The sequence below is a fragment of the Aplidium turbinatum genome, chromosome 6 (genome assembly GCF_918807975.1).
Source record: "Aplidium turbinatum chromosome 6, kaAplTurb1.1, whole genome shotgun sequence".
Lineage (NCBI taxonomy): Eukaryota > Metazoa > Chordata > Ascidiacea > Aplousobranchia > Polyclinidae > Aplidium > Aplidium turbinatum.
The window spans coordinates 24,177,683-24,189,470 of record NC_137477.1 but is presented as its reverse complement, the minus strand read 5'-3'; the positions used below and the strand labels follow the sequence as shown (position 1 = coordinate 24,189,470).

At 37.3% G+C, this 11,788-nt stretch overlaps 1 protein-coding gene across 1 annotated transcript; it reads right to left on the bottom strand.

The window, feature by feature from the left end:
- Window positions 1-7,049: 7,049 nt before the first annotated feature.
- On the bottom strand, window positions 7,050-11,312 carry LOC145772680 (calcium homeostasis modulator protein 6-like). Its single transcript, XM_082584551.1, has 3 exons — window positions 10,758-11,312; window positions 10,041-10,256; window positions 7,050-9,423 (listed from the first exon to the last, which is right to left on the bottom strand). Exons 1-3 carry the CDS (start codon window positions 11,274-11,276, stop codon window positions 9,112-9,114), a joined length of 1,047 nt encoding a protein of 348 aa, XP_082440677.1. The 5' UTR covers window positions 11,277-11,312; the 3' UTR covers window positions 7,050-9,111.
- Window positions 11,313-11,788: the final 476 nt, after the last annotated feature.

The window sequence follows — 11,788 nt, the reverse complement described above, 5'->3', positions numbered from 1 at the left end:
TTGTCCGACTGATGCAGCGGCGATTTCTGGAACTTACACCGCTGCCGCAAGTTTGAGAGCACCGCGACCAAGTGGTCCACTGGCTCAATCTGACAAATACTCCTCCTGTATACGTTGTATAGTTTAGATTCATTTCGGTACGCACAATTGCACAGTGGCCGAGTGGTTAGCGCGTTGGGCTCGCAGTCGAGAGCCTGCATGTTCGACTCCAGCCACCCGCACTTGCTGTTGTTTCTCTGGGCAAGAAACTTTACGATAATTGCCTCTACCTAGTGATCGATTTCGAGTAATGGGTAGTACCAAATTTAAGTCATAAGTACAGTAGACAATCGGAAACAGACATTGCCGTCGGCTGCAGCGTGGGTCAGGTGTATGTCGGAAGGCGTACACCGATGCATAGCGCTCAAGTCCGCTTTCTCGCAATGCAGGATAAAGATAAACAAACAACAAACAACAACAACAACAGTTATGCATAAGTAAGAATTTCAAAATGTAAGCAAGAAAATTTAAAAAAGAGCTCATCCAGCCCTAATCTCTCCGACTACTCTCCTTTCACATCAGATGTGTGCGGAATCAGGCTTTCTGGACTCTTACATCACTATGACTCCGAAGTCTGTCACTTCAAATTCACTTCTGCTCCAAATATTTTGAGAATATTGACTCCAAGCTCCAATCCGACTCCAAACACAAAAGATAATCTACGATCTAGATTTTTTTATAACCTGCCACGTGTAACAATTATACCTTCCCCATTTCTTGCCAAGAAAAGAAAAACATATTTTTAAATGAATAATTACTGTTAAAAAAATAAAACCATAAAAGTCCACAAAAACAGCAACTGTGCCAAATGCACTGAAAATATTTGTATGTTTAAAAGTATTAGCTGACAAAAAATCGGTTTCCCACTCCACTTTGGCTTTTGTTTTTTCCAAGAATTTCAGACTACAGCTCCACTCCGACTCCGGTTGAAAATCAAGCCTCCGGCTCTTAAATAATTTAAAACTCCGGCTCCTGTAGCCTACACCTCTGCTTTACATCCCTAATTGAAAAAAAAACATCAACGAAGTAAGAATAGTTACATTATTTTTTTAAAAATGTTACGCAGGAGGACAAGCTTACCTGCAGGTGGACAAGCTTGTGTGTTGCAAAATCTAGCGTCTCGATTACGTTGAACAGCACAGTCTTGGTCACGACCGGTGCTGCATCTTCGTGTTCTGACTGATGATCCTACGCCACACGTCGCTGTGCATCTCCCCCAGTTTGTCCACGCTGCCCAGTTGCCTGCAGAAATAACTTTGGTACATGATGCAATTGATTTTGCATTGATAGTAGTGTCACGTCATGCATGGGATGTCAAACTTTTTGTTTTGAAATAATAGACTTCCAAGAACCAACATTCGTTTTCGAAAGTGTTTGGTTGTGATAAATTAACTTATTGTTTATTTAAATGTTTCTACGTTGAGTTCTCAAGCACATCTCAGCGTTCAGGTTTTGTTGCTTTCTATATATTTTTGATTTCTGCTATGTTATTAAACGTAGTCTATTGTTTTACAGGGGTGGTGGTCATAAATAAAACTAAATTTCTAGGCAAACCAAAATGTTTTGTTTGTTTATTTGTTGTATCCAGGCATACGCCCGGTGATTGAAGATTTAGAATAAGTGGACGGAAAGCAATCTTCGTGTCCACCTTCTGGCATGCCTTTAAGTGTCTTGCCAAAGACACAGTCGCATGCTCTTGAGCGGTGTCGAGCTGGCGCCCTTTCGAACGTCGTTCCAGGGCTTTCACAACTCGTAATGCAACCACTACGCAATGCAATCAAAGTGTTGAAAATTGACAATAAAACGGTGAAATTAAACATTTTTGCTCACCTTTTGGCGTACAAAATCCACAGCTTAGCCTACAAGCTCTGTGCAACGAATCTCTGAATTGATTACAAACTCCAACTACGACAAATTCGGAGCAGAAAGCTGAGTTTATGTCTTCGCAAGGAGGTTCGCCTGTACAAGAAAAGTTTTCCTAATACATCCAAAAATTCATACGAGTTTATGGTAGACCTAATCTAATAAATTAGCCTTTAGCTGTTGCATAATAATCAAACTACATTTTTAAAGTTGCCTGAATAAAAAAATACAGTACTTGGTCAACCATTAGGTAAATAGTACGTTTGCTGTCTAGATAGAAGTGTGAATAAAAGAGGGTTCGAAATAACAAACGAAAAAAGTCTTTACTTGAACACTTGCTTCAACACAAAAACAAGCAAACTGGAATTTTTTATTGAAACATATTAGAAAAACATATGTTTTTAATATTAATTTATAGAATTGCCATACAGCCTGTCACAAAATCACTGGTTGATTTGTTGTACTTGTCATTAAGCTACATTTGTTGTACTTCAACCTAGTTGCAAATATTTGTATGTATAAATATTTGATTTGAATTTACTAAAAAAACGAGTTCGTTTAACGACGTGTTTGTTGTACGACAGTCTAAATTGCAACTGCTTTCTTTGGAGGGAATTACCGATTTTTCTAGGTTTTTTTTATCGCATTCTAAAATGTCTGCTATATTAGCTTCCACAACTTCTTGAATGAAGCATTTTTGCAATCTCAATAAATTTACGATTAATTTTTAAAATAAAGGCTGAGTTGTTTCATCCATTGAGAAATATGATGAGATATGAAAATTCTACTACGTAGTTTTACCTAAAAGTTTTGCTTTTGTACTATACATAGCCTACTGTAAGAGAATATATAGCTTATCCAGAGATGTACGTATACGCCGCAAATTCTATGCCGCATACTTGCGGCGTAGACTTTTTGTTTACGCTAACGCTTGCGGCCACATTTTTTTGGATAGTTTGCGCTTGAGGCTACGCCGTAACGTTTTCGCGGTTTTTTAGCGCATAGCGTCAACGCATACTTTTTAATGTCTTTTTTTCGCTACAACTCGTCAATACCTTCCAGCGCTGCAGTTGAAAGAATGTTTTCAATGGGCAAAGACATATTGGAATCAAAACACTGCAAAATGTCAGATGAACACTTTCAGATGCTTGTGTTTCTTCGTGGAAATTCAAAATAAAACCTGTTTGTTTCGAGTGGTTTATACCGTGTGAATGTTTGGCACCTAGCAAACAAAATCAGTTTACGCTAGTGTATGCGCTGACGCTGACGCCGCCAACTTTTTTTTACAAGTTGCGTTGACGCATACGGCGTATGGTTTTTCGAACGTTTGCGTTAACGCTGACGGCGTCAATATTTTTTGTATGCGCGTACATCACTGAGCTTATCTCCTTGCGACACAAGCAATGGTATAATTTATCATTATTGTATTTTAGCTACAAATTTTTAAAGTGTCCAAAACTTGTTTTCATATTAAGTTAATTTTTAACTTTAGAAGTTAGAACTTCTATGAATTTTGTAATGAGGCCAACGATGTACTTTATACGCACTCTATTATGTTTTTACTCCATATATGTGTTCTTAAATAGACCTAACAGCTGCATTACGCAATAACCTACCCCTATTAATCTGTGATTGCATTCATATTTGTGGTAGGCTACTTTTATTTACACTATTAATGATTTTTTTAAATAGACTACATTAATTTCAATCCATATCTTTTCTTACAATAGTTTTAACGTTCATCAGATAATGCACAAAACATAGAAATTCTTTGATTGCTTCTTTGACGTTTCGCGAACAATGGCAATGTACAATTGTACATCCTCAGAGTAAACAGCGTTGAGAAATAAAATTTGAAAATTACATCCTGCAGATCAGTTGAATAAAGAAAAGGTTAAAAATACATGGTTTACAATAGTGAATAAGAGAAACGAGAATAATTTTTTGTTATCTTTTTTATTGCAAACTTTTTATGTTACCTATAAAGTATAAAGTATCTATTCTCGCATCTATTGTTCTTTATATGAAATAATGTATTTTTAAATTTTTTTCTTGGTCTTCAAGCGCTCTGCATTATATAATTTCAAAATTTTATTCTAAACGTTGCTCGCTCTTCGCATTGCTATGGTGCCCAGAACGTCAATATAGCAATAAAAAACAGATGCATGTTTCAGCTTTCACTTTCGCATTCGTCAGATGAACGCCGTAACTATTGCTGGAAAAGATAATAATTCTAACGATTATCCGAGTTTTTTTTCATTAACTTCAAAAAGTAACTAGACTACATTTGCGTACTCAAAAAAAAGGTTTTTTTGTCGTCACCAGTACGATGGCTACCGGTAGCCTACGCCACTGCTTTTCGTTTGAGCTGTTAAATCAAAGTTCATTTATAGCCTCAGGGTAAGTTTATGACCATGTCAAAAATATTTCATGTTCTCAAAATTATACCAGCTTCAGTTTGATTACAAACAGCCTATATGCAATTTCTGATAACCGTTTGTTTTTAACCAATTAATAGAAACCAAAACTGTGGCAGCAACAACGGATAAAGGGCATCACTGAGCTGCATTATCGTAGTTCCAGAATGAATCTACAAGAGCGTGACGTAATATCATGGTCATGCTGCTATGCGTGTCAGGCTACATCTAATTGACTTGACCACATCTTGCCATTACGAGTTTTACTTATGTAACGAAAGAGTGAGGTTAGGGTCCTACGTAGCTCTTTCTCACTTGAAGGATAATCTCGCACAAACGTTTCTGAAATCAGAAGTTTTCTAGCAACAAAAGAATCTCACCAATCATCTTCAAACCCATGTATGCAACGCCCAGAATTTCGTTAACTACACTGTGGACTCTTGGGGTTTGAAATTTTAAAGTGACAATAGGACTACTCATGTAAACTGACAGAATATATTTGAAACCGTTTGAACAGCGACTAACTTCGATACTTCAGAGCTTCCAGACAAAAAAGATCTGCAGCTGTAAATCTTATCTTGATGTGTAAAGGTGAGTCTCATATATGATCTAAGCATCGATAGATGAGGAAATAAGGTTCTCATTATGCTAAGCCATAGGCACTAAAAAGAGTGGGATGGCCAGTTTCGTTCTCTCGGCCGCCATTTCGTCCACTCAATTCATTCATCCTTGTGTGGCTAGAAAGCGAGCGAGCGCCTTATCCGCTGCGCCGTCCCATCTTGATGTGTAGCCCTCCATAAGGGCTGTAAGCGGAATTTACGCTTATTTAGCGTTTGCCTCCGTCAGAACAAGTTTTAATGAAAATAAAATAAAATAAAAGAAACTTCTTCCCAATAAAATCAATTCCAAACATAATCAAAACGGTGGTGAATTAAGTTAAAACTAATTTTTTTAAATTTACAAAATATTTTCGCTTTTTTTGGTCATTCTTAGAGTAGTTTCGAGGCCTAATAGTGAAAGCGTCTTTTCACGCTTTCAAAAGACGTCGATTGATTCATCTCCATGACCAATGACCATGAGACATGTGTTTTCGCGGTTTTTTAAGAAGCTTTCACCACTCGGTGCTCGGTCATGCAGCCGACCAAAAATTACTATCTAACACTGACCAACATTTTTTTATTTAGTAAGGAACTATGTTTGAAGTATAAGAAAAGAACTTACCATTTGGCGCACAGAACCGACACGTGAGCGGACAGGTGGCGAGCATCTCTTCACGAGCCAATCGACACCTTCCTGATATCGCCAAAGTGGCACACTGCTGTGCTGACAATACATCTCGACAAGTGTCTGTAAAAAAAACTGAAGTACTCTTTTAACCTGTCTAATATTTTGAAAAGACATGTTGTCAACTGAAAACAATACAACTGTTCAATTCCTTGGAAAACTAAAGCACTCTTTACTTACTTAGCATCTGCGTGTGGCTTATATCATACAATTGTTTTGAGAAAGATAACCTAAAAATATTACATCTACTGTAGTTGAATATACATTTAACTAGATAAATCCTAAAACTATTGGTTTTGAATCGCAGGTCCCAGTGATAGTTGTGATTCACAAAAAACTTTTATTGATTAAATTAGCTCCAAATGCTACATATTCAAATCGCCATTTCATTCCATAAGCTTGGAAAGGCTGCCTCAATTCAAAAAGATACTGATGATGATGATTTATTACCGACTTTGCTCTTCACATAACTTTACCTTGAGCTTCAGCAAAAATCCAACAGAAAGCCGCTACCACAAAGAAGCTTACAAGAACGACAAATCGTGTTTCAGATTTCATGCTTTCGTTTTCATAACAGCAAGTCTTTCTTTTGTAGCGCGGTTAATATCATAGAAGGTTAAGAGTTTAGCGCCTCGAGATATTACTTTTATTGTGGTCTAAATTGTTTAAATTTTTTGATCTTACTGATAACGAGGAAATGGTAATCTATCGTCGCTTGTCTCCGAATGGTGCAGTATAGAGCTTTCCCCGTTGAAGAAAAAAAAGCAAAAAAAAACAGTTAAAATTGTCCCGTTAATGAAAGGTGATAGGAGTCAATTAAGTGGTCAAATAGTTAAATAGATCAGATTAACCCAAACACTGAACTCCTATTATCAGCATCAGTAGGCTATGCTTAGAATCTATTATGCCCTATCAGTATAAATTGATACTAAGAGGATATGGGTGAATCAAGAATCTCCACTGAACTATGCCTGGTTTTGTTAAATTAAAAAGCTGGTATGATAGTTCTGGACAGAAATAATTATAACTTCAAAACAAAAAGATAGCCTGATGACAAACTGATTTTGATAATAATTTCAAAAATTAGCATGATTATTAAAATCGGACATTTGTAAATTGACTTGCCTACGGTGAATTCTCTACATCAAGTTTGCAAAATGCAAATGCATTTCCCTTTGCTCAGGCCTAATGTGGTGTAGCCTTTCAGCAGTCTAGAACTTCGAAAATTTATCTGAGCAATCTCCACCTTCACCAATAGCATTTCACGGCACGTTTAACTTCCATCATAACTTATTTCGATTGACACTGAAGTTTATCAATTCAATATTGTTAATTAACTAGTAGACTATTTAAGTGGGCATTGTTTGCTTTGGAATATTGCTTTATTTTGTTAGTTTTTTTGGGACGCAAAAAAACTTTTTACTTTGATCACTGTAGAATCTATTCATGCAACATGCCCAATATCACCGGATAAGTGAATAAAGTGTGGTTGAGCGAGCAAATTTTGCAAAATAAAAAATGACATGTTACATATAAAATTACAATCCGAAAAACGCTACAGGAACTAAATATGAATACACCCCTAGGCGGAGGTGGGCCCCTCCGGCGGTGTTTTAAGCAGTAAATAGGCTACGGCCTTGCATGGCTATGTAACATCAAGCTTCTGGAGCAGCTTTTTATTTTTTAAATATCACAAAACATTAAACAGACTAAAAGGAGTGGGCCACTAATTAGCTGTGCACCTCCTCTCCGGCCGGGGGTACAGTGAGCGGTTAGCACGGCTCTGGGTACACATCATCGCAGATACAATGTCCCGCTAATTGAAATCTGAAGTTAGCATATTTGTGGCCCCACTTTATTCCTATTGGATGTGAGACCCTGTATTAGTTCACACATAGGGGAGCAGTCGGACCATCAGAGTGAGGATTGTATTGGGTTGTCACTTTGAAGGCTACATTGCCACTGTTGAACGTATTCCGGTTTCATAGTAGGAAGATTAACTTGATGTAAAAAATAAACGAAATAAGTTGCAGTTGGCACATTTCTTGGCCCTCCTGAATAAAGAGCACATGCTACTTGTGGGCTGCAACCGACGTTTGAGTTTTCGTTCAGTTTTAGTTCAGCTGTCTTGGTTTAGTTTAGTTTACTTTTATTTCTGACCATCACAACAAAAAACAATATACTGTACATATGCCGCAAACAAAGCAGAGGTCTACAAAAAGGCAGAAGCGACAGACAATAAATGTTCCAGGCATGTCATGGATGTGGTGATTATGTCGATTTTGTCAAAATACAGCGAGGTGTGACAATCGAATTCGTCAATACCACCGCTGTTCAAAACAGCAAATTAGTCGTTTTTTTTACATTTATTCAACGTCTGCAGACATTGAATCGATGAAATAAATGGCTGATTTGCTGTGGGACAATACTATTAAAGTTGAGAAAGTTAAAATAGTACGTTCAGTAATTACGAAAACAAAAGGAGTAATAACGAGGTTAAAATTGTATACTTTGAGTGGAATGACGTCACATACCGCATTAAAAAAGATTTTATAAAGCGTTTTACTTAACCAACGTTCTTTGTCAAGGCAATAATATCACACTCCAGCAGCAATCATTGCTTTGGTTAAAAATTACGAAGGAAAGTTAGTGTAAGTATGGAATAAAAATCGTTAAAGCAAACAACTCTGTATAGTAATTCAATTTTAACCGCATTTGCAAATGTAGCAATGGTTTGGTTTTTGAATCTTTATCCTCGGACTGACAAAGCCTTGATAGGTTATTCCTGGTAGTTTCGCATATTTGTAGAAGCTCTTGACGTAGGGCCGGTTACCGAGATTGGCAGAGTGAAGTTTTCCGATTGTTGAAGTGTTGTTGTGCCGGGGAATTATTCCATTCACTAGGTGCCGCCGAATGGAGAGCAGAACTTAGAATGCGGTGCTCAAGCGCACACCCGGACAGTCGAACCAGCGCAGCGTGATCTTTACAAATTGTAATTCTGTTTCTCATTATGAGAAAATGATAAAGGTGATCGTTATACTGTAGGCTACTGTAGAATGAGTTCGGGAGGAAAATTAACGTTCAGGGTCTCGGTAACGTAGCAGACACTTCGACCGCAGCAAAACTGTAAGTTGCCCATATTCTTTAAGAGTTCTGCTGGAACATAAAGATTTCACATTTTTTGCATTGTATAGGCTATCGTCGTTGGGTCATGAAAGTTGTCTGCAACCTCATCAAACCTGTAGCCTGATAGCAGTCCTTCTCATTATTTTTCAATACGGTATTACGAAAAAGGGAGCTGTCGGCAAGCAAAAACCTTTTCCCGTCAATCACTGTACACTGGAGTGGAGAAACACACGAACTTCCAGATTTAATGATGGATAGGAATGTTCGGAATGATTGTGTCGATGGTATTTGGATTTTCCCAAAAAGATCATGATGATCTCTATTGCGAGGACTTATGAGGCCGCAAAATATCATTTTGTCATCAAGGTAAAATCAATGATCTTTAAACCGGGCTGTTTTGATAGTGTGGTCGTTCAAGTAGCGAATCTGTTTCGAAAGGTTGCAAATTTACCGCTTTAGCATATTTGTCGTCTGCTCCATTTACAGCCATTTTATCCAACCATCTTCCTTTCTTCACCCAGTGATCCAAGTTGGAATAAACATCTAAATTGTGGTCAACACCATCTCTTACTTCATCTTCTTCGTATCTATGAAACTCGTACACGGTCGACACCTTGTCCCAGTCCTCCTTCGGCCTGCAGTCTCGAGTGCTTTGCACAAATCGAAGAACATTCAGTTGTGCTTGTTCTTTAGCCTGCGCAGTTGTAAACCCGTTAACATTTTACTCCTAAACATTTATAGAATAAAAGAAAACTACAGCCACGTATAATTAAAGTACCCTTTTGCTGCATGACGCAACATTAAAGTGTCTTCAACGAAACTTTTTTTTTTGTAGTTTACGAGACTGACCGACAAAACCTCACTTGTGAATAGCTAATTTGCGGACAGTGGATGGCATTTCTTTAAACTCTTCCATGCAATTTTTTACGTCCGCTACTGTAATTGGCATTTAGGCACGCATTTAGGCTTTTCGGTTATAGCCTACAAAACACTTTTCAAGTAGTTTTTTCTATTATAAACATTTATCAGCCAAATTGCATTGAAACATAGTTGCAGAACAAAATTAACTTAAGTTACGATTCTTCTGATTTGGTGTGATATTGTTTACTTTATTTAACTTAAGTTAGCCTGTAATTGCTATTATATTGCATATTGCAAAATACCATACTGTAGGTAAAAGCTTTTTCAATTCATCGCTTGCATCTAATTGCTCACCGCTCAGTGAATCATTGGCTTGTGGATTGGTGAGTTTGTGGGTCATTGACTCATGCAAAGTGGATTTCAAAAACAAAGTTAAAACGATTGTCTTACGTCTATTTCCAGCTGTCTTTTCATCTCAATGTCCTCTTGATGTCGATAAAATTTGTAGTATTGGGCATGATAATAACTCAAGTGGAAAAGGCAGCGTGATATTGTGTAAATTAGGAAACCAGCAGCGAGAGCTGCGCAAATAAGAAACCACCCAATAGTTTCTGAATATGTTTCATTGTCTTTGAAAGCTTTGCTCATACTTGACTTTGGTGTTATCTAATAAAACATACCGACAGATTAAAATTTGTCTGCTTCTTAACTTTTGGTGAGAAACTAAGTTGTTTTACATCAAAGCGGTTGCTGACTTGACTTGTTTTTTATGCCATCGATTACTTACAGTGCTCACAGATGTAAACGTTACTAACTTGTAAGGATAATTTTAAAGCGCGTAAGAAATATTAAATATCATAATCTATTTTTCCAACTAAGCTCAATGCAAAAGCAAACAAAAATAGAAAAATACTCCCACCGTGGCATAAATCCAAAAACACTTAAAATAGAGAATTCATATATCCGTGAAGCTTCACTGCTTTAAAAAGCAATTCTGTTATTCTAGGATTTTGGACTGGTCATAATATTTTCTGCAGTACACTTTTCCTAAAATAAGTTGCCAAGTGAAGCATCCGGAAGCAAAACTTACCTGATACTTTATTGTATTTTATCTTTGAAATTCTTTCGTTTATTTTTGTACCATATTCTAACTATTAATTTTCTTACCTCGCTGCAATCTTTCTTCATCTCATAAGGAATAGTTGTAAGTGCACAAGCCAAAAACTTTCCATCCAGAAGAGCAACTGCTACCCAAGCCACCGGAAAGAGCATTGATTCTCCCATCACGACGCAGACATGTTTGAAGCAATCACATCGTCTATTTCTCTCAAATTTTCTATTCTCAATACCAGTAGTAGCTTTCCAAAATTTTGTGCTGAGGCCTATTCCAAGTATATATAAAATAAATGCAGGGGCAAAAAGCAACGCCATTCCATATTTAACATTCAACGATTCGCTGCAAGTTAGATTTCCAACTGTCGCGTTCGTGCAATTGACTTCAACTTGTGAAAAATCAACACACGGGCACCTGTAGCCAGCTATGGTCGCAATTTGCTCTATTCCACCAGTGACCGCGATTAAAACAGCGTTCGTCAAAGCTGCCTGATAAGAAGACAGAAATTCAGTTGCAAGGTCACCAAGACCTTTTATCTTGTCCACCACCGCAGTAGTTGCTTTGGAGCACATTCTTATTTTATGAACCTACACGTCATAAGCAATACAGTAACTAAAAAAAGTAAAATGAATGCAAAACAATAGATAACCAGAAATGATCTTTTGGTCAATATGTAAAAAATGCAGAAGCCTTGTTTGAAATAGTTGGTTGGTTGTTTTTGAATCTTTATCCTCGGACTGACAAAGCCTTGATAGGTTATTCCTGGTACTGGTAGTTTTGTATACTTGTAGAGGCTTTTGACGCAAGGCCGGTTACCGAAATGGACAGAGTAAAGTTTCTGATTGTTGAAGTCTTGTTGCCCGGAATTATTCCATCCATTAGGTGCCGCAGAATGGAGAGCAGTCCTTTAGTTATTTTCTGTAACCTCTGTACTTTTAAAGCAGATCAAAAAAAGTACAGTAGTTGTAGTCGTTGAGTTTATTTTGAGTTTTCTAAAGGGGAGTGTTGCTTCCCTACCTCTTACTAGGCATCAGTTACCCACTTAGTAAGGTATTATACAGTTCAATGTGACATTCCATTTTAC